At 45.7% G+C, this 22984-nt stretch overlaps 1 protein-coding gene across 1 annotated transcript; it reads right to left on the reverse strand.

Annotated features, from left to right (window-relative positions):
- Positions 1 to 138: 138 nt before the first annotated feature.
- LOC134741298 (fatty acid synthase-like) lies at positions 139 to 22984 on the reverse strand. Its single transcript, XM_063674031.1, has 20 exons — positions 22832 to 22984; positions 21152 to 22221; positions 19591 to 20218; positions 15940 to 16133; positions 14500 to 14728; positions 13674 to 13924; positions 13379 to 13603; positions 12036 to 12879; positions 10677 to 10774; positions 10305 to 10496; positions 9415 to 9819; positions 8401 to 8610; positions 4882 to 5624; positions 4663 to 4805; positions 4458 to 4578; positions 4180 to 4379; positions 3695 to 4096; positions 2591 to 2886; positions 1782 to 2174; positions 139 to 577 (listed from the first exon to the last, which is right to left on the reverse strand). Exons 1-20 carry the CDS (start codon positions 22977 to 22979, stop codon positions 221 to 223), a joined length of 7149 nt encoding a protein of 2382 aa, XP_063530101.1. The 5' UTR covers positions 22980 to 22984; the 3' UTR covers positions 139 to 220.

The raw sequence follows: 22984 nt of genomic DNA on the forward strand, positions 1-22984 counted from the left end.
TTAACAATTCGAAAAATTAAAAGTTTTGCCAGGCATATTTATATTAGAATTACTTTCCACCCTAGGGTGGGAAAAGCAATTTTCCACCCGGCTATCAGCCTATGAAAGGTGAACTTTCCGAACAAGAGAGATGAAAAATAATTAGAAGGTTAGCTTAAGTCCGTAGCAACACGTGATCTGGAATCTGCCCTCACCCGCCACCTGTAAATGAATGATCTGGTCAGCGTCGGGCGAGCAGACCTGAGACGTGATCGGCGATGGCGCGCGCCGCGTCGCCGGTGACGATGTCGCGGTGCGAGGCGGCCAGCGGGCGCACGCTCAGCTCGCCGGCGCACGCCGCCCGCAGCCCGTAGTCCTCGCCATCCGCGCCGCTCCCCTGCGCCTTGAACAGCGTCACGGGCCCCTGAAGCCGCGCGGTGGGCCGGTAGCTGGCGCCAATCATCAGCCTGTTGAGGACGGCGCGCGCCGCAGTGCGTAACTCGCCAGTCTGCACGAGCGTGCCGCGAGCGGCGATGATCTCGCTGAGACGGGTCAGTCGCGCCTCCATGTCCGGCAGAGGCTCCAGTTCGTTCACCATCTGCAAACAGTGAACAAACAACCAAATTAAATAAATGAATAACCCGCCAAGTGTAGACTTGCGTCCCTAGGGTGCCGGTTTGTTTAAATTTTCATTTTCACACGTTCGACTGGTTTTTAATATTTTTGCTATATTTTGTTATATTGGTACGTAAAAATACACATTTTGTGTTAATCTTAAACGTCCACTTATACTTTAATTATGAGTCTATAAACTCTATAATGTACTAATTAAAACCACCAACTCTTATAATTTTTTCATATCCGTCTGCCCGCCCGCCTGTATATATGTAGGTATATCAAAGCCATTTATCTCAAAAACTTTAAGATACATTTAATGAAATTTGGAATTGGAACAAAGGTGTATTTTGTGAGCCTCTAGGTACTTAGTTTTATTTGGTTATTAAAACTGTTGTTCCTAGCTATTTAAATTAAAGTAGCTATTTATTTGTTTATCATTTATTTTCAGGCAACTAAGTTCCATCATACAATGATAAAAGTCTGAAAAACTAAAAATCATTTGGGCGACACAGTTTTCAGTGTGGCTACCACCAGTTTGGCACTGTCATAAACGCTAGCGTAGCGTGAACCTTTCTATGCATCTCATATTAGTGCCAGCGAGATGTATAGAAAGTATATTAGTAGACGTTGGCGTATAAGTCAGAGTCGATACTGTCAGTGACTCATGGTACGGGTACTGACTACTGTTGCGTCCATGGAACCGCCAAAATACCACACCCTGCGGCCGCAAGTCCGCGCACGCGATGATTGGATAATTATATCCCACCAAAAACATTACATGTAAAAAGATGCAAGTCTCGCAACGCAATTCTGCTACTACAAAAAAGTTTTGAGATGTAATGTGAAACCAAGTCGGTATTTTAGTCAGTGCCAGGGGGTGTTAAAATCGTATCAATATTAGATATCTTTAATTTTTAATACATATAATGACTTGGCAATCGCACATAATCGCACATAATCGCCATGCTTTACCCGTACCGTACTCCTAAATATGTGTAATGCTCAAGCTGCATGTGATTAACTCTAGCGTTATGTTCAATTAGAATTATTTTAAATATGTAGTTGACGATGATCCTTATGTCATTATGCAGCCGTGCGAAAAAAAAAAAAAAAGTGATAGGGTTCCATTTGTCAAAAGTATTCGTCTTTTGTAATAAGAATAACCAACACCTCAAAATACTAACCATAAATGGGTCCAAGTCATAATACATTTGCCCCAAATAGGCAAGTAAATAAGCATCGTCGTGTTGAAGCGAGTTAATGGAGTGTTTCTTGGAGTTCTTAATGCGCGAGGAGATATAGGCGGGCGAGCCGTCGACGAGCACAAGGCGGACGGCGCCGCCAGCGCGCTCCAACTGCAGCGCCATCTCGAAGGCGACGCAGGCGCCGAACGAGTAGCCGAGGAGCGCGTACGGCGGCTGCGGCTGCGCGGCGCGCACGCTCTCCAGGTAGAAGCCCGCGAGCGCCGCCATGCTGTCCACCGGCGCCGCCGCGGTGCACTGCAGCCCGAGCACCGCGCCGTGCACGTGCTCCGCCACGCCACGCAGCAACTCCGCCACGCCTTCGATCGAGTGCACCTGCCCACACAAACTGCTTTCAGTGCCCAAAAAATTACTTAAATAGATACTATTCATTTTAAACTGAATAATATCGGTTTCAAAGATTATTTATTCTCATGTAAGAATCTTGTTGTGTGAAAGGATTGGAGACCAAGATAAGTCTGCAACCATTTTTAATAGCATACGCAGTGCAAGTGTTATTCTATAAAATTATGACGTAAATTACACTTGCACTGCGTGTACTATCAAAATCGTTGCAGACTTTTCCTAACTAAGTATTTACTATCAGACTTCAATGAATGAATCAGCTTTCATAGAACCTGTTCGCAAAAAAATTGAGTTGTGGCCCAAACTGAAACAGAGAAGTTTTGCTCATTTACCATCCTCATGTTTTCACCGTGCCCAAGGTTGAATGAATGTTATCGATCTCCTACCATAAATATCGGCTTGTCATCGGCGTTTGCAGGAGGAAGCGAGGGCAGCTCGACGATCACTCGCCGGGGCATGAGCTCGGCGACGGCGGGCGGCGAGCAGTTGGCGGCGGCGCTCGGCGCGCCCGCGTTGGTCAAGCCTCGCAGCCGGCCAAATGAGAGCGCGCGGACGTCCTGCACGCCGAGCACCAAGTCGTATCCGCGCTCCAGCAGCTGCTTGATCTCGGCGACCATAAGCGAGTCCAGCCCCAGCTCCACGAGGGTCGCCGTCGAGGACACCTTGCTCACGTCCCGAATGCCTGCAGCCAAATTATAAACGGTGATCATTCAAGCAGGCGTTAACTAATTTTAGTTCGCTAGCTCTTTAATAATAATTACCGTCTTTAGGGACTAACGTTGTTAACAACATTAATGTTAGCGGGATATATGGAGACGAAATTCGGTGATCTCTCCGTAATTAATAATTTTCGCTGAACGTTCATGGGCGTCAAGTCATCTCTGAAGGTCCTCTGTTGGCCTTCCTCGGATCCATATTGAACCTACCCTGTATAAATATTCTATAATGTAACTAAATGACTAGTCATTAACCGAGATGTTAATAAATTCCTGTAAAAGAGGAGAATGAAGAAGAGGAGAGTAAAGAGGAAGAGGGATTTAGAAGAGGAATTTCGATAGTTATGGAAAAGTAACACAAGCAGTTGACTTATTCGCACCAGGTTTAATAAAGTACTGACATAAAAACATGAATTACAGACATACGTCAAGGGTTTAAAAATAGAGTTCTAGAAAAGAAACTAAAAACTAAACATAGACAATAAATAAGTATCAAAAACTATACAAATACAAATACAACCTCAACAATTCCCTTAAGAGATCAGTAATAAATTCCCTTACAAATTGTCACTTAACTAGTCAGCCCAAGAAAAGTCTGCAACGATTTTGATAACACACGCAGTGCAAGTGTTATTTTAAACGTCATACTTCTATGAAATTATGACGTACAAATAACACTTGCACTGCGTACGCTATCAAAATCGTCCCAGACTTTACTTGGTCTAACTAATAACAAAAGTCGTTAGGTAGGTAACAATAATAAAATAACGTTACCGAGCACATTGGCGACAACTTGCACGATGTCCTGAGCGGGCTGGTCCCGAGCGAGTCGCTTGTCGGCGTGCACTATGGACGAGGCCACGGCGTGCGGCATCAACAGGAGCTTCTCCAGCGTGTGCAGACACGACGAGATGGTCTGCGGCACCGTGCCTGCCACCTCCGCGTCCCCGAACAAGGCGGCCGCGAGCCCCACGTCGCCGACGGCGCCCCACTGCACCGCCAGCGCCGGCAGCCCCTCCGCGAGCCGCCGCTCCACCAGCCGCTCCATGCCGCTGTTGGCGAGCCCGTAGTTGCTCTGGCCCGCGTTGCCGCGCCCGCAGGACACCGACGAAAAAACTACAAAGTGCTCCAACTCCGGTGCCAACTCACGCGACGCCGAGTCCAGCCTGCGCGTCACTGTGCATAAACAAAAATACCGATTACAAGTAGGTACTTGACAGGACCTATTAGGAGCAAGTATGATATGGCGAGTCACTGACCCTCAATCTTGGGTTCGGTGACGGCACGGAAACCTTCCGGCGTCTGGTTCTCGAGGAGGGCATCGCGTAGCACGGCGGCGAGGTTGAAGATGCCGCCGACGGGCGCAGCCGCCGCCGCCTCCAGCAGCAGAGCACGCGCGCCCGCCGCCGTCGCTGCGTCCGCCAGCGAAACTAGCACGCGCACGCCTGCTGAGCGCCATCTACAAGCAAATACAGTTATTGGTAACAGGAAAAATATCAAAGTTTAGATTAAAACGGAAGTCCGAGTTTTGTATCACCTGCGGATGCACCAGGACTGATAGCCGGTGCGCACGCCTCTGCGCGAGGAGAGAACGACGGTGCGCGCGCCGCGGCTCACCATCCACTCGCACAGCTCCAGACCAAAGCCTCCCAACCCGCCTGCGACCGGCATAAAAAGGGAGAGTAGAAATCGGTTAACATTAGTCGCATTTTAACAAATATAATTAGGTGGTTAGTACTGACCGACAAGCACATAGCTCTTCCTAGGATGCATGTACACGCGGGGCATGGCGGGCAGTAACCGCAGCCTCGCCTTTTCGTTCGCCGGCTCCTCGTCCAGCACGCGAATCACAACCTTTCCGATGTGCTTGCCCGTCGCCATGTACCTGTGCAAGTTAAACCAGCCGTGAGGCCCCCGATGTGAAGTATTACATGCCCCAAACTTATTTATTAAAAACTCACCGGAAGGCCAGCTCGAGTTGGTCGTTAGCGTAGACGGTGGCGGGCAGCGGGCGCACGGCACCGGTAGCAAGGCCTCTTTTCACACATCGCATCATCTCTGCTTTCTCCGGGTGGTCTCCGGTCTCGCCGAACAACGCATCCAGCAGTACACCGTGCACCGTAGCGTTTTTCAACAGCACTGCCATGCCCAGCGCTGTGTTGGCGCTCAGGTCCAGCTTGCCAACCTCGAGGAAGCGGCCGCCCTGCCCGAGGCAGCGCAGTGAGGCCTGCAGCTTGTCGCCCGCGAGCGAGTTGAGGATGAGGTCGACTCCGCGGCCGCGCGTGCGGTGCAGCACGAGCTGCTCGAAGGAGCAGTCGCGTGAGTAGCCGATGTTGGTGTCCGGCAGCTGCGGGAAGCGCTCGTGGATAAAGGCGCGCTTGGCAGGCGAGCCCACGGTGGTGTAGACGATGCAGCCGGCGTGCAGCGCTACGGCGATGGCGGCCTGACCGAGCCCGCCCGCGCCCGCGTGCACTAGCACGGCCTCGCCACGCCGCATGCGCCCGCGCACCTCCAGGGCGTAGTATGCCGTCGCGTACGCCACGGGCACTGTCGCCGCCTCTTCCAGCGACCACTGCTCTGGCACCTCCCACATGAGGGTCTCATCCGCCTGCACCGTGGTCGCTAAACCCATTGCCTGAACTATGCCCATTACGCGCTTGCCAGTTGATGAATACCCGCTGAACTCCAACCCAAGCATACATTCCTGTAAAATGAAACAATTTTTTACCTACTCCACTAACCAGTGTCTCTTTAAAAAAATATCGGTTATTTAATATGTAAACACTACCAACATAAGGAGTAAAATACTGGAAACTGCGACATCCTTCTACGAAGAACTTTACTCAAAAAAGGAAAGCTCATACCTATCAGCGTCATCATATCAAATTGAAAACAAGGAAATTGCACACATCAAATGGTTCGATAAAATAGAAATTTCAATAGCGCTAAATACACTGAAAGCACAGAAAAGCCCAGGCAGTGACGGGATAACAAATGAACACCTAAAAGCATTGGGTACAAAAATGCACACCTATCTAGCACACCTCTTCAATCTTATTCTCAGGCAAAAAACAGTTCCTGATCAATGGACAACATCAGAAATTATCATTCTGTACAAAAAAGGCAACCCCGCTGACATATACCGGCCTATAAGCTTAATGTCAAGCCTGTACAAGCCTTTTTCATCCTGTCTTCAGAAACGCATCTCCCCTGCTATAGAAAATTAACTGCCAATAGAACATGCCGCCTTCCGTAAAGCTTTCTCTACGCTGGACCATATTCAGACAATAGAGCAAGTCATAGAAAAACACTCGGGAGTTTAATGAAGCAGTATAGACAGCCCATGATGCAATATGGAAAGCTTTACATGAATATGAACTACCTAAAACATACATAGACATCATCAAAAAGATTTACCTTAACTCAACAAGCAAAATAAGACTAGAGTAGAGCACAGGCAAATAAATTCAAATACAGAGAGGAGTGAGACAGAGAGACTCACTTCTCCTACACTGTTCATTGCCGTACTAACACAGCATAATAAAAAATCTAAAGTGGGAAAAAAAGGCGTAATCATAAAGACACCTCAGTTATCTTTGTTTTGCTAATGACATTGCAATCTTATCCAACAGCACACAGGAACTGCAAAATATGTTATCAAATTTGCACTCTATTAGCCATGAAATCGGACTGGAAATGAATTTGAGCAAAACTAAAATAATAACAAACGGAAAAGAACGACCAATGCACATACAGAATGAGGCAATCGAGTACGTGAAAGACTATATCTACCTAGGAAAACAAATTAGATTTAAACCGAAATGAGAAAGAAATAGACAGAAGAATCACAAAATAAGGTGTAAATTCTTGGAGTCTAAAAGACTTACTACCATGTCTCAGCTATCGGTGCCAAACACATACACAAATGGCATCAAACAAAAAATTAGAACCTGCCAGAGAGCACAGGAACGAATCATATTAATAATAAAACTTTTAGATAAAATAAAAAGCTTAAAAATAAGAGAAAAAAATAAGATCGTAAATGCCCCGGAACATTGCATAAGCATGAAATGGAAATGGGCAGGACACGTAGCTAGGCTACCTAGTACTAGGTGGACGAAGCGAAACACGCTCTGGAAAGGACCACCAGGCAAACGCAGATAAGGGCGACCACAAACTAGATGGATAGAGGGCAAAGCACGTCCCGAGCAACTGGCACACCAAGGCTCAAGATTGAGAGAGTTGGCGCAAACTGGGAGAGGCCTTTACTCACGAGGAGGTCCGCTCATTTAAATAAAAATAAAACTAATAGTGTTTACATATATATTAAAATAAATTAATGTAAATTAGATTTAACCTTAGATTATAAGCTAGAAATGAGTCTGAATATTAAACCTTAGATTATAAGCTAGAAATGAGTCTGAATATTAAACCTTAGATTATAAGCTAGAAATGAGTCTGAATATTAAACCTGACTTGTAAAATTGTATTTTATGAATAAAATATTGGATTGAATTGAATTGAATTGAAGAAAAGAATTTTTTATTTATTTATTTTTATTTGTGTGGCTGACAGATGGGACAGTGACCTGTGATAAGGCACTAGGCCTCTCTGCATTTATTTTAGTACCTAAGATAGTTATCTTCTTGTTGTGCCATATCCTCAGCGGACGTCGGCGACCATCTTACGGAACTTGGTTCTATCTTGTGCTAGTCTAGACAAACTGGCAGTGTCATTAATATTGGACCAGCTTTTAATGTTGTCTATCCAGGTTTAATATAAGTTTTAATTAAGATGTACTAACAAAATATGGACCATGTCTGAAATAAATGCATTTTTAGGGTTCCGTACCTCAAAAGGAAAAACCGGAACCTTACAGGAGCACTCGTGCGTCTGTCTGTCTGTCCGTCTGTCACAGCCTATTTTCTCCGAAACTACTGGACCAATTAAGTTAAAATTTGGTATACGTATGTAAGTTTGTGACCCAAAGACGGTCATGTAACGTAAACAAATGAATTTTAAACAAGGGGACCACTTTTTGGGGGTAAATGAGAAAATTAAAAAATAAAGTTTTTCAAACTATATCGTGTTACATATCTAATGAAAGAGCTCATTATGAGAATCTCAAATACATTTTTTTATAATTTCAGGATAAACAATTTATAAGCTGTTCAAGAAAAAAGGTAAAAAATGACCATCCCCCCCTTATCTCCGAAACTACTGGGTCTAAAATTTTGAAAAAAATACACAAAATAGATCTTTACCTATAGATTACAGGAAAACCTATTAGATATGTGCAGTCAAGCGTGAGTCAGACTTAATTACTTAGTTTTTGATCCGACTCCTACTGGTTTTTAAAGACATTTCACTCACGGTTCACATAAAATACATTGTTTAAATTGTGTAATGTACGGAACCCATGGAACGCGAGACCGACTCGCACTTGGCCGGTTTTTTTTATTGTATTGAGTACTGTGTACCTTATCAGCGAGCCCTGCAGGTAGAGAGTCGGGGGGCAGTTTGCCGGTGGCGAGCATGATGTCGCGGAAGTTGACAGACGAGTAGCAGACGCGGCACAGGTCGGTGCGCGGCGGTTGCGGCGCGGCCGCGGCGTGGCGCAGCTCGCTCTCCACCCACCGCAGCGACGACAGGTCGCCGCGTGTCAGCGTGTTCACATACGCGTGCTCCACCTATCGCCGGGGACCGACAAAAGACCTTGTGTTAGGTAGCGGTAGCAAACGCGACAACACAGCAATCAGCGCGACGCGTCAGAGTACCTTGTAATAAAACAGTTGGGCAACTGCACGTTCCTTCGTATTAAAATTAGAACCATATACATTTTCGTATTCATTTATTGATACGGGTAAACGTTTAAATTTGAATATTCGGAAGTGTCGCTGATAGGTCGCGCCCGTCACTTTTTTTCGGGCTTAAAACCCGAATTATCCCAGCCCAGCAAGTCGCTTTAGAGCGAGACCAAATCACATTGATTCAATTCCAAGCTCAGCTCTCCGAGCGGTCGGAGAGCAGAGCTGAGAAAAGCTGTCAGCTTTGCAATGCTATATTAAATTAAATCAGCCCTATGCGGAGCTCGGGCTTATCGAAGAATTTGGTAATCGGTTCTTGACTGAGCTCATCTCATGAATCTCGGCCATTGGTCTCCATTTCTCGCATGAACTTGCCCACTCCAGGCCTTCAACGCGGAGATAGTTCTTTTTGGCCTTTGCTTCTTGCCTTAAAAAATGGGGACAAACTAAGCAAAACTTGTACCTACTATGGGTACTAGGCGAATATACATACTTATATTAATAAACACATACTTAAGTATATACATAGATAACATCCATATTTCATAACTCTGGAACAAATATTAGTGATAAACACACAAATGAATACCGGGTTTCGAACCTCCTGCTTCGTAAGCAGGGTCACTACCGACCAGGAGGCTGTTAAACGTTAAAACATGGTATCTAATAATTGTTTTTACATGGTACCTGTCGTTGGACGGGCGCGGTGTCTTCGAGCGGCAGGTGGCGGTAGGTGCCCCAGACGCCGGCGCGTAGCACGTTGAAGGCCAGGTCGCACCGCACCTGCGCGCAGTACGCCGGCGCATCGGCGGCGAACGCGTGAGGCGCATCAGGCAGGTAGTACACGCGCAGGCGCGCGCCACCAGATTCGCGCCGCAGGCACGTTCCCAGCCCCAGCACGCCGGAGTCGGGCTCGCGCGACCACACGAATACGCGCAGGTCCTCGCTCTCGGCGCGCTTCAGGGCCACCTTCAGCCGCTCTACCCACCAGTAGTCGTCGTGGCGCACTTCTATGACGACGCTGGTCGCGGGCACAGCCGCTGCCGGCCTCAGCAGCACGTACTCACACGATGCGGAGCGGCTTCGCGACATCTTCATAAACACGACACGTTTTATTTATATTCCGTCGCCGGGTGCAGGTGGTGTGGTGAGCAAGTATACAAGTATAGTTGAAGAAATATTATTTGCAACGATCGCTTGAAATGGTCTGACTATTATTTTACAATAGTGCAGTAAAACCATTAACACCTTGTTTTATTTTGCGAGCTAAATAATCTTGATCCCACTGTATTTACCTGGTAAGTTAAATAAGGAATAAAGTAAAGAACCATACTAAATATTAGGTCTGTAAATAAGTACTTTATATCTACTACTCCATTTCATTCTATTAGTACTTTACAGACGTGGTATTCTTTTGCAAAACTGGGATATTAATGTCAAAGTAAATACGATCTGTGTCTAAAAAGGGTTTAACTTAACGTATGATAAGTGTTTTGCCGATACTGCATACACTTTCGTATAGGGTTATGACCCTATGACTAATCGGTGCAAATTATATTTCGTCAACAATACCATACCAGAGTGAGTCCTGCGGCGGCGGCGGCCGCCCGCACCGCTGGCTCGTCGAGCGCGCTCGCCGTCTCCTCCAGCAGAACGAAGCCGTCGGCGCCGATCGCCACTGCCAGTGAACACAGCACGTCGCGCCGAGCCAATACGTCGGCGCCCATCACCACATGGCAACCGCTCTTCAACTCCCCGCTCTTTGTCACCTGAATATTTGTAGAACTGGCTGAGGCTAAACTTATAGGTATTCTCAAAGTACATTAAGATAGTCCGATGATTATTCTGACGGTCTGTACATTTTATTACACCAATGTGCTTGTCCATACATGCATGCATCTCTTTAAACTTAAGGACCCGTGCGACTTTCCTTAACCCGTTCAGCGTACCTTTATCCCTAGCGGGTCCATGGCGGCGGCGTACTGCGCGACGTCCGAGCCGGCCGCCAGCGTCGCGTCCACGCGCACGCCAGGCTCCGCTTCCAGCACTGTGGGCAGATTACACGTTAGTGAAACTAGTCTAGGCAACATAATACATCATCTGTGAAAATTTCAACTATCTAGCTATCACGGTTCGTGAGATACAGCCTGGTGACAGACGGACAGACGGACGGACAGACAGACAGACAGCGGAGTCTTAGTAATAGGGTCCCGTTGTTACCCTTTGGGTACGGAACCCTAAAAATAGACATTCTTTTATGACCTCTATAGCTCGAACATACTTATCAACAAACCTTTGTAAGAAAATAATAAAACCATACTTTAAGTTCCACTGTAATTTAATTTACTTGTTTTTTGATTCGCCGTAGAAAAATTATGTCGAAATCCCTCTTTCGCGATAATATATTTTTTTACTGCTAAGGGCCAGCAATGTTCCTATTTAGCCAAACCTCTAAGCACCACTTGACCATCCCACTAATCCGGGGTTAACCGGTTACACTGTTAACCCACTGTCAAATTTTACTGGTAACCATGGTAACTCCAGGTTTATCCGGTTATCAGGATTAGGGTTAGGGTTAGCAGGATGGTGCAAGTGGCCCCAAATAATGTGTTTTATTTATTAATTGATATGATGGATGAATTGAATGAACAACGTAGGTGTCGCAGTAAGGCATTATTTAGCATTCCTAACAGCAGAACAAAACACGCACGGCATTCGTGGCATTGGGCGCGCGTGTAGGCAGTACAATGAAAAATGTATAGACGCAGGACGCAGATTTGTTTAGCAGTTCCTTAGGCTTGTTTAAAAGAACTGTATATTCTTTATTAAAATAAGGGTGAAATGTTGTAAGTTGTAAGCAACCCGATAGTAAGTACTTGTAATTTCAGTAATTTAAGTCTAAGTAAGTAAAGAAGTATATAAGTCTTTTCTCTTTTTTATAAATTTATATACTATTGTTATTAGTAGGTATACTATTGTTTTGATTATGTACAACTACTCGGTACTACAAGTTTGCACTATTTATCATTACTTTTTAATTGTACCTCGATATGTGAATTAGGAAACTATAGGTCTATAAAAAAATAGTTTGTAGCTATTAGCTAAGTTGCTCATGTTTATTTTAAGACTGTTTGTTTCTCAATAAAAAATAAAAATAATAATTGAAAAACTTAGGTACGTAATAAACTTGGTACAGTTAGTACCGCTGGAATCTCTATTCTCGCGCCTATTCTTTCAAACTGGTGGAATTTATTTTACCTTCATGACCAATATTTCGTATTTAATTTACAATCCGACTTTCTTTGTACCTTGCACTGCGCGTGGCAGTAAGAGCGCGTCCGGGGGCCGTCGCAGAGCAGGCTCAGCCAGTCTCAGCGTGAGTACATTGCAGTTCTCGAGTGCGAGTTGCAACGCGGCACCCAGCGCCGAGCTCGCGGGGCTCTTATCTTCCGCGTCGTCCAGCGGGACAAACTCGTACTTCTCGAGGCGCGGCGGCGCCTGGTCGTTCGTGCGGCGCGGCGCCAGCGAAGTCTGCGCGCCGCGGAACTCGACACCGCCGGCGACGATGACGTTGAGGTCGCGGTAAAGCTGCACCGGCACCGCGCCGCCGGCACCGGCCGGCCCCACCGCCACGCGCTGCGCCGCGGGGTCAATCACTACTCGCTGCAGACCGGTCGGCAAATATAGGGATCGCTTATCGATGCCAATGAGGGAAAACTGTATAGCCGTATCCATAAACGAAATCCAGTTTCCCTCCCAATTGAGAAATCCGCGCGTGCCGCGCGCGTCCGAGGACGTGATTCCGCGGAAGATGCCTTTGTAGTTGTAGCCGCGCAGGCGCAGCTCCTTGTATATGTCCTCCGAATCCAGCGACGGCAGGTCCTCCTGCTCGGTGTCGTATTCGCTCAGCGTGGCGACGGACAAGCGCTCGGCGGCGGGGTCGGCGGCGAGGCGCGCCGTGCCCGTCGCCACCACCTCGCCACCCTCGCATACCTCAAACTGGCTCGAGCCGCTCAGCAGCGACACGAGGAAGCGCACCGGCGCGCCGTGGCTCATAATGGTGGCGCGATGTAAATGTATATTCTCTAACACTACCGCCGCCTGCTCCATTTCCAGGTTATTCATCTTCGCTACCGTGTGCCACACCAGCGCCTGCTCGACAAAAATATCTTTTTTTTTCACGATAATACGATTTTATCCATATATTAAAATTAATGGTATAATTCATAAGTTGATACTTATGTATCTATATAAGCATATCAACAGTTAAAACATGGTAAATGCGTGAGTGCGATGCAACCCCACGATCGGGGTCACGGATAATGTCTTGGCCCGAACTGTTAGATGAGCATCGCCCGCCGTTGCCAACGTCGTCGTAGAGATTAAGCCCATAGATGTATAATGTCTTTATTATGTACACACTATTAATGGTTAACCCGGACGGTCTATATATGTTTTCCATGATTTAATGTATTAAATTCTTAATGAAATTTACAATAGATGGGGTAGTATACTATCATTATTATTATAAAATTATGGATGTTTGATTTGAAATGAATAATTTTTAATTAGACTGCACAAAGCAGCCTCACACACACACGTCCCACACAAGTGGTGGACGTTGTATGTGTATGTTTAGGCCATCACTCACAAGGTATCCGGACGCGGGGAAGAGGACTCTGCCGTCGATGTAGTGGCCCGCGAGGAAAGCGTCTTCGGGGTTGCCGAGATCATACTCGATGACGGTCTCGCTGCGACCGGCCGTTTTGAAGTTCGCCACGCTCCACTCCACGGAGTGGTCCCAGCCGACATGCGACGCGAGAGCGGGCGTGCCGCGGGACACCGGCCACGACACACGCGGGTACAGTCGCGACACCTAAAACGTAGACAAAGTATGACTTGGATGTTTACGAAAACAATATCCGGGACTGAAGTAAAAAGGGCACCTGAGGTTGTACGCCGGCAGCGTAGGTCTTGCCCACGGCGGCGAGGAAGTGGACGAGCGCATCGGGCACGTCGCGACGCACGAGCGGCACGTGCAGCGCGTCCGGCAGCGCGCGCCGCACGATGGCCTGTAGCAGCGCGTGCGGCGCCACCTCCAGCATCAGCGCCCGCGCCGGCACCAGCGCCAGCACGCTCGCGAATCGCACCGGTGACACTAAGTTGTTCACAAAGTACGCGGCATCGCACATCCGAGCTGCAACACGATCCAACGCGAAACGTGAAGGTCAATTCGGAATCCCGCTAGTGGTGCGGCGATCCGTGCGATGTCAGTAATACTAAATAAACATTTTTTACACTATAATTAAATAACATTATTCAAATATCAATAGTCAGTGTACGGTCGAATTGGCCTATTACTCCTATTAGTCTGATAGTGTCGTGCCACCAGATACTAACAGATGGCGTTAGTATAGCCACAATTGATCGTCGTTATTTCGACATTGTTGAGTCTCTGTGGTTTGCGGCTGTGGAGAGTAGTTGGGAGCCACTTAGCTTAGACGGAAGCGTGGTGTGGTTGGTTGGAATAAACATGTTTATCTGGCACATAGGGATGCCAGTCACCATTTTTAGTGTGTTGGTTGATGTATGGTAAACCACCTTGTGGGCCTTATGACGCTCGTATCAAGGCGTATATTTTAATCGAGGCTGAAGCGGTGCCAGGATAATGCCGAACAGATAATGATGGATATTCTGGTAGAGCAACACCCTAGAAAGTACTACCTCAAATTCTGGTGGTAGCCCTAAGTCTCAAAATGTTCCCCTACTCACCCAAGTTGGATTCCCATTGTTCCTGTGGCACCGAGGAGGAGTGCCAGCGCGCGCTGCGTGTTTTCGGCGCAGGGATGAGCTGCGTCAGGAGGTCGAGCGACTGCGGTGCGGCGCCCGCCACGTACGAGCTGTGGAACGCCACGCCCGAGCTGTTCACGCGCCGTGCAAAAATACCTTCAGCTGTCAGCTCGGCCACGAACTTCTCTATTGAAGCTGGCGGGCCCGAAACCTGTTATGACATATACATACATGAGATTTTAATTCATCTATAAGAGTAAGCTCTCTAAAGAAAATTATAGAAAACGTAATACAGGAGTAAGTATTTAATAATAAATACATATAAATTTCAAAGAAGAATTAAGTATCTATCTCACATGGTTAATGTATATGTATAATGTATATATGGCCTATGTATATGTATATAATTTATTAATATTTATGTAAGATGGTATGTATTTAGTAGATAAGTATTATTTAATTAATGTATGTGTATTGTATGCATTGTATGAGGTTCTTATTTTTTTTTTCTCTAATGCACCGCCTACAATCTTCTCTGCTTTGCCCTAAGGTTGACTGGTAGAGAATGCCTCATGGCATTAAGTTCGCCTAATGTACACTAAGTTTTTCTTTTGTGCAATAAAGTATAAATAAATAAATATTATTTAATCTGCAAATTTTTAAGAGGAAAATTATCAGTATATACCTACTGATTCCTCCAACCTCTCGTCATCATCATCTTCCTCGCGTTGTCCCGGCATTTTGCCACGGCTCCATGGGAGCCTGGGGTCCGCTTGGCAACTAATCCCAAGAATTGGCGTAGGCACTAGTTTTTACGAAAGCGACTGCCATCTGACCGTCCAACCCAGAGGGGAAACTAGGCCTTGTCGGGATTAGTCCGGTTTCCTCACGATGTTTTCCTTCACCGAAAAGCGACTCCAACCTCTCGTCGTTTAATGAAAATGTAAATAAGTACCTTATATACCTAGTATACTGGAATTCGGTAGGGGTTGCTGGTTGCTGTACTGTGCAAAGCATCTGCTCTTTCCAACCAACTTCATTTGGCGTTTACCCCCAAACCAAAGAAATACTATTTTTATCGAGTAAGTAAAAATTGAGCACTAATTGTGTACTAAGTACTCATATTACAAAAAAATGGTACAACCCAATGTGGGGTTGCCAGAGAGCATGACGAAAACATTCAGCCTTATAGCCTCATCCTTATCGAAGTTAGAGGGGGTCGAAAAGCTCCTGATTGGTTTGAAAAAAGATGGTACTGGTACTGCTGTGTGAATTTAGTACCTAATTGTTGTACCTATAAATAAGTATGTACACTGTTAAATGACATTATTATAATTATCATCGTGTAGGTACTTTACATGATGAGATACAAATATAAAATCAGCGCCTACAATTTAGGCCCTAAATAGATAGGAAGCTCACTGTGACACTGTCTGCAGAGTTGTCGCAGGCTGGTTCGACGTCCGCTGGGCAGCGGCGCCTGGCGTCCTTCCAAGAGAGACCGACCGCGGCCATAGCCCCGGGGGGAAGCTTGGCGTCCACGATGCTGCGCCCGCGCCACAAAGCGCACAACACGGCTTGCTCCGCACTCAGACACTCATCGGCGTAAGCACATCCTAAAATTAAATGTTTTTGCCAAAATATTTTTTTTATAACACAATTATTGCTGACTGTACTCAATGCCCCCAAAGAATTGTCATTCCTCATGCTCTTTGGGAATCCCACTTTGCATTTTGATTAATATGGTGTACTAGTACACCAATTGGTACGTAATTTGTACTTATTTCAAAAAAATTGTACCTCCTCAAGTTGCCTATTAGTACAATCGGATTAGGTCTAACCTCGAAATCCTTCCAAAGTTATGAAATTTGGTATGTATGTTAATTAAAGGTATCTTTTTCATGTCCACACTATTTGACTTCGAGGAATCGCAGCCATCTTGGAAAATGTGTAACATCAGTAGATCCATAATTGGTACACGAGTGCTATGCAATACAAGTTTACTAAAATAAATGGAGGAAAAATATTTAGGACTTAAAAATGTGACTGCAAAAACAGATTAGTCTTAAATGGGGTTTAAACAATAGTGACAGTAATGAAATTTGACACCTACAATTTCAGGGATCCCTGTTTGCGTGTCATAAAATTGGAGCTTCGGGGACCACGGGAATAAAACGCCATCATGAAAAGTATGTCTTTTTTAATTTTTCTCGGAATATCTGGGTTTAATTTTTTACCAATTTTTGGAACAAAAAAACATTAGAATAGAATAGAATATAGAATAGAAATAATTTATTCGTTAGCACACACAAATAGAAAATTATACAAAACAGATAAACATAAAAAAAAAGTGCCACGAAATGGTCTCACCTCAGCATGTTGCTGGCGACTTCCAGCGCTGATCTTCCGGTAAGACCATCCGGTGAAAAAATCACGAATCACGACAGGTAACAAGAAAAACAACATAATTAATATATAACATACACAAGCCAAAGACAGAAATAAGTTAAAAATACATATTACAATAAACGGTAGTATTACGTACAGCTGTTATATCCGACCAAACTTAACTTGGCCGTACATTACGCCTAAGATTATAACTAGCGCCATGCGGCAGATACGCAAACTAAACTAAAATGACAGCTAAGACAGGTCGATTTTATTAGAACTTCTCTTTGATTAGAACAAAAGCATACTGTATCGATCTAAATTTGACTGCTTATGTGCTCACAGACAGTCGCAAGAGGGCGAGAACAAATTTTTAAAGTAATGTGCTATGGCAATGCAGAGGGAACGTAATCTAAGTGGTAAGTAAAAGCAAAAAACTACAGGCAGCTTGTATCGTGTAAGCAGGTTTCCTGGCTAAGTCAGTGGCTAAGCATGAACTGTTAAAGCTTCTTTTTAAAACTATAAATACTTTGCAGGTTCCTCATTGGCGGCGGCACGTTATTCCAACATTTTGAGGCAGTATAGCCATAGCTGCCCCGGAAGACTGCCGAAGCGTGGCGTGGCGTCGACAATTGAATCGGAGCCTAATGCAAGACAACTTGTTAAAAAGATATTTGATATGGGGTTTTATACTTTAGAACTCCGAAGAGCAAACAAGCCAAATGTAGTTTGCGTCGGTGCTGCATTTTGAGAATCTTATGACTATTAAGAAACGGAGTGACGTGGGCTTTCAACGGAATATTAAAACAGAAGCGAGCACAGGCATTTTGAACACGTTATACGAGTCATTTTGTTTTAGCAAGAAGCCTAGGCCCAGTTACAACATCCATATAGTTCAGTTTTGATAGTACAAGTGACTCAATCAATTGAATGCGCAAGGGTTCGCTTAGGTATGGCCGAATTTTATATTTCGCTTCTATTCATTATCTACTCACCCACAAAAAAATAAATTGTGTGGAAACTTGAAAGCTTCTGAGCCCTATTTCTAGAAATAGGCTTCGTTTTTGGGACATTGTGGTTATACTTTTTTAGTGTAGAATTTAATAAGCTTTCGTTTCGCCATACACAGTATTCACATTAAACCCAGATATTCCGAGAAAAAAAGAAAAACCAAAAAAGACATACTTTTCAAGATGGCGTTTGATCCCCGTGGTCCCTGAAGCTCCAATTTTATGGCACGCAAACAGGGAGCCCTGAAATTGTAGGTGTCAAATTTTGTTACTGTCACTATTGTTTAAACCCCATTTAAGACCTAAAATTTGTTTTTGCAGTAACATTTTTAAGTCCTAAATATTTTTCCTCCATTTATTTTAGTAAATTTGTATTGCATAGCACTCGTGTACCAATTATGGATCTACTGATGTCTATTTCATTGAAATCCACTCAATAGTTTAGGCGCTAGAAGAAAAAATATGATTTAATATTCGGCATCTTTTCAAGGCGGCTGTATTGATTTTTCTTTAATAAAACAAGTGCAAACGAGTTGCGAAGGGCAAGAGGAATTTACCGATACGTCATTTTAAAAAATCCGTCTTGTATCCTGAGCTACAGGGTGTACTGATTATCAGTATTTAAACCCATAACCCTACTTTCTGTTTAAGTCGCAGTCGAGTAAAATGTTGATATTGGGGTATAACGTGTACAAATGTATAGACAAAAGTGGAATTCATATTCCTAGAAGTCTCCTATTAAGAGAATATCCCCTGAAAGGGTATAAGCGCTAAATCTGGATTCAACTATTATTTTCTATAACAAGATGTATTTTTTCCGCAAAGATATCTAGGACTTTTTTGTGTACAATTTAATAAGCTTTAATGTTGCCTTACACCATATTTTCATAGAGAACGTATATTTAGAGTAAAATGCAAATTTCTCCAGAATGGTACACATTTTCCAAGATGGCTGCGATTCCTCGAGGTCCCCAAATGTCAAATAGTATGGACATGAAAAAGAGACCTTTAATTAACATACATAGCAAATTTCATAACTTTGGAAGGATTTCGAGGTTAGACCTATTCCGATTGTACTAATTTATATACCATTAGGTTAATTATACCATCGGCCGTCCTGACATCATAGAAAACTATAAGAACCTACGTAGATATTACGCTTTCTATTTAGTGAAAAAATTGTTCCTATCTTTCAGTTTTTACCTATATACGAAATACGAATAACCTAAAGATGTAGTCTCTAGGGACCCATCCACCCCTTCCCAGAAAAAAAGCCTATAATGGCTTAGCCGTTTATCGAATAGCCCCAACGATTGGCTTTCCCTTTGAATTACTTACCCGTTCATTTTAATTAGCTCTAGGAAGGGTTTTCCCTTTCAGAGATACCGCTTAATGAAAGGGTATCCCCTCCCTAATTCAAAAAAATATGACAACGCGCTAGACACCCACACACTCCTTCACTTTAAACATAAATAAGCAATATTTAATTCTATTTTTACGAAGAGAAAGTTTAAAATGAAATAAGCGTTATAATTTATAATCGATACCCCTTCAAGAGGTTAGCGCTTAAACTGCTTTGGTAAGCAAAGCCATACGAAATACCCCTTTCAAAACCCTCGAAGGGGATGCCGGGCGGGTCCCTGGTGTAGGGAGTAGGCGCGTGGGTTGATCTTACCGACTTCTCCGACAGAGTGTCCGATGATACCGTCTGGTCGTACGCCCAGCTCGCGCAGCACGTCCACCAGCGCCACCTGCACGGCAACGATGGAGACTACAGAGTTGATAACGTCATCGAAAGCAGCACCCGGCGCATCTGTTATCAAGTGCAGGAGATTCACGCCGTGGGGTTCCAGCGCCGCTGCTAACCGTGCGATGCTCGCAGCGAACACCGGTACGCGTAGCAATGTGCGCGCCATGCCGGCCCATTGTGAACCCATGCCGCTGAACATGAACCAGATCGGGCGCGGCTCGGCTTCACTCTCTAGCACCTCGAGTTGTAGAGATGTCGGGCTGAGCACAGCGTACCCGCGTAGCAGGTGACCAGGGATAGCGCGCGCATGCACAGCGTCCATGAGTGCGTGCAGCTCTGCGTCGCAGGGGTGCGCGGCGGCCAGCCGGAGCATGCGCTCGACTGCTTCGCCGGTATGTCCCGAGGCGAGCAGCAGCCGCGGCGCGGGGTACGCAGCGGGCGGGGGCCGCGCGCCACTCCCTCCTTCCAGGATGATGTGCGCGTTGGAGCCTCCAAACCCAAAAGAGTTTATCGCCACGAGACCACCTTGCCATTCTGTGTTTTTGTCTACGACCTGCAACGTACACATTCCCATCATACTTGGTCAAAAAGCGTATTCATTCTACGCTGGCGTAGCGGGAGTAATAACCTGTTTATTCCTTATAATGTATGTTAATTATCAACTCCTAAGCGTGGCAAGCCTTGAGGTTGGATTAAGAACATGTCAAAGACTTAACTCATGACAAATAGTTTACCAAGAACAATAGCTACGTTGACCTCATGGTAAGTACAGCTATGGGTATTCATGGTCAACGGGAGGACCACGACCGCTGTAAAAGATTCCAAACATTGGGATATATTTAAATTTGATAAGGGGATATATAATCCGTTTATATAAATACCTAGTTTTATTTATATCATAAACAAAATAAGTGGACAGGCGAAAATTGTAAATGTTAATGAGTCGAGAGAAACAGGAATAAGATGTAAGATGGACCGAGTACCTAGATGAGCTTTTGGTCCCGGAAGGAGCAAATAAGGAAAACTTTCCTTCTTATCTATGGAGCACGGACTTTGACAAAATTTCGGAAATTCAAATTCAAGATGTTTAATCGAGCGATGGAGCTTAAAGCTTAAAAAAAATATATTTATTTCAGAACATTCAAAATTCCATACAATATTGTTAGTACCATCGTTATTGTTAGTAAATACATTAAAAATAAAAACAAAACTGTCAACAATAAAATCAAAATCCAATAAATTTAAATAATGAATATAATAATACCTAATAATTAATATGTCAGATTCAAAGCTAGATTGAAGCTAATAGATTTTTTATAACACTCAAAACTCTAATTTAAATGTAATAAAAAAATAGATTTATTTTAGTGCTATTTTAGTTTTTTATTTTTTGTTATTAGTTTTAATGATAATTTTATTTAATATTTACATCAATTGTGTTAAAATGAATAAAGCCAGCTGTAAAACAAAAATAAAGATGAATCACCTGTATGCGCCCGTCCCTGAACGCAGGTATATTCTTATTAGGAGTGTTGAAATGCAGATTGCCGGGTATTACACCGCGCTCCATGGCTACCACCAGCTTGGCGATGGAACATAGCCCGGAAGCCGGCTCCGCGTGACCCATGTTAGATTTGACCGAGCCAAGAAGCAGCGGCGTCCGTCGGTCCTTACAAAACAGCTCTGCAATCGCGTTTACCTCTTCAGGGTCACCCGCCTGCAACACATCATTTATTAAGAGACTATCACAGAACACAAAAATTACCCTTAAACAAAACCGGCCTTTTACCTTTGTACCAGTGCCATGTGCCTCTACGTAGACAACGTCCTGTGGTTGCAAGCGAGCCTCCTCGAAAGTCTCTTGCGCGAGGCGACGCTGCATGGCGCCCCTGGGGTACGTGATTCCCTGCTCCTTATAGCCATCGTTGTTAATGCCAACGCCTCGAACAGTGCAGTACACACGGCGTGCGTCGCGCCGGCGCTGCAACAGCACGGCCACAACAGCCTCGGAACGCACGTAGCCGCGCCCGGTGTGGTCGAACGCGGCGCAACGACCATCCGGCGAGAGCATGGTCAACCGATGGTAGTTAAGTGAAGAGGCCGGATCGAGGCACAGGTTTGTGCCGGCGACTATTGCGGAGTCGCAGCGGCCACTACGGATATCGTTCACGGCTAGAGCCATCGCGTTCATAGCACTTGAGCAGGCGGTGTCCATTGATATCGAGGGTCCTTTTAAGTCAAATGCGTAAGAAACTCGATTTGAGATCATAGAGCTGCTACAGCCAGTTACAATGTAACTATTGATCTTTTCCTTGTCGCCGGACCACGCGCCAAAGCTCTCTGAGCGGGTGAGTCCTACGTAGACCCCGCCGCGTGAGCCGCGCAGCTCGACGGGGTTGAAGCCGGCGTCCACCATGGCCTCGTGAGTCACCTCTAGTAGCAGGCGCAGCTGCGGGTCCATGAAATGCGCTTCCTTGGGGTGCACGCCGAAGAAAGAAGCGTCGAAGTGGGTCAAGTTCTTCAGCTTGCCGCTCCGTTCAGGCAGCCCGTACCAACCTAGGTAATACAATCATAACCAAATTATTCAATTTATATTTTTGGTGAGATACAATTTTTCAGGTGCCTAGGTTCTGTCTAGGTTTAATTCTGTTTGGGTTTGTATAGATTTTATTATGATACCTACTCAGATTTGTAACGACCATGCCCATTAGCACACCATCGTCATGAAGTGCATGCTCACCCGGCGTCCAGCGGCGGTCGTCGGCGGTGACCAGGTCGACGCCGGCGAACAGCAGCTGCCACGCGAACTCCTCGATGCTGTCGGACTCGGGCAGGTAGCCCGACAGGCCCGACAGCATCACGTGACCCTGCTGTGCATGCTCACCCGGCGTCCAGCGGCGGTCTTCAGCGGTAACCAGGGCCACGCCGGCGAACAGGTGCCGCGAGAACTCCTCGATGCTGTCTGGCTCGGACAGGCGGCCCGACAGGCCCGCCAGCACCACATCATCCTGCTGTGCATGCTCACCCGGCGTCCAGCGGCGGTCGTCAGCGGTGACCAGGTCCACGCCGGCGAACAGCTGCCGCTCGAACTCCTCGATGCTGTCGGGCTCGGACAGGCGGCCCGACAGGCCCGCCAGCACCACATCATCCTGCTGTGCATGCTCACCCGGCGTCCAGCGGCGGTCGTCAGCGGTGACCAGGTCCACGCCGGCGAACAGCTGCCGCTCGAACTCCTCGATGCTGTCGGACTCGGGCAGGCGGCCCGACAACCCTGACAGGATCACATCGTCTTCTGTGTCCACGTTGCTTGACATTCTTA

The sequence above is a fragment of the Cydia strobilella genome, chromosome 5, assembly GCF_947568885.1.
Source record: "Cydia strobilella chromosome 5, ilCydStro3.1, whole genome shotgun sequence".
NCBI classification, from domain to species: domain Eukaryota; kingdom Metazoa; phylum Arthropoda; class Insecta; order Lepidoptera; family Tortricidae; genus Cydia; species Cydia strobilella.

What these genes read in the sequence shown, in the direction of transcription:
- LOC134741298 (XM_063674031.1), bottom strand. Translation starts at nt 22,979, where the DNA reads ATGTCAAGCAACGTGGACACAGAAGACGATGTGATCCTGTCAGGGTTG. An exon ending in CCGCCGCAGGACTCACTCTG is followed by an intron (nt 9,820 to 10,304) that starts GTATGGTATTGT and finishes GTGTTTATGAAG; the next exon opens with ATGTCGCGAAGCCGCTCCGC. An exon ending in GAAGAGCTATGTGCTTGTCG is followed by an intron (nt 4,579 to 4,662) that starts GTCAGTACTAAC and finishes TGCCGGTCGCAG; the next exon opens with GCGGGTTGGGAGGCTTTGGT.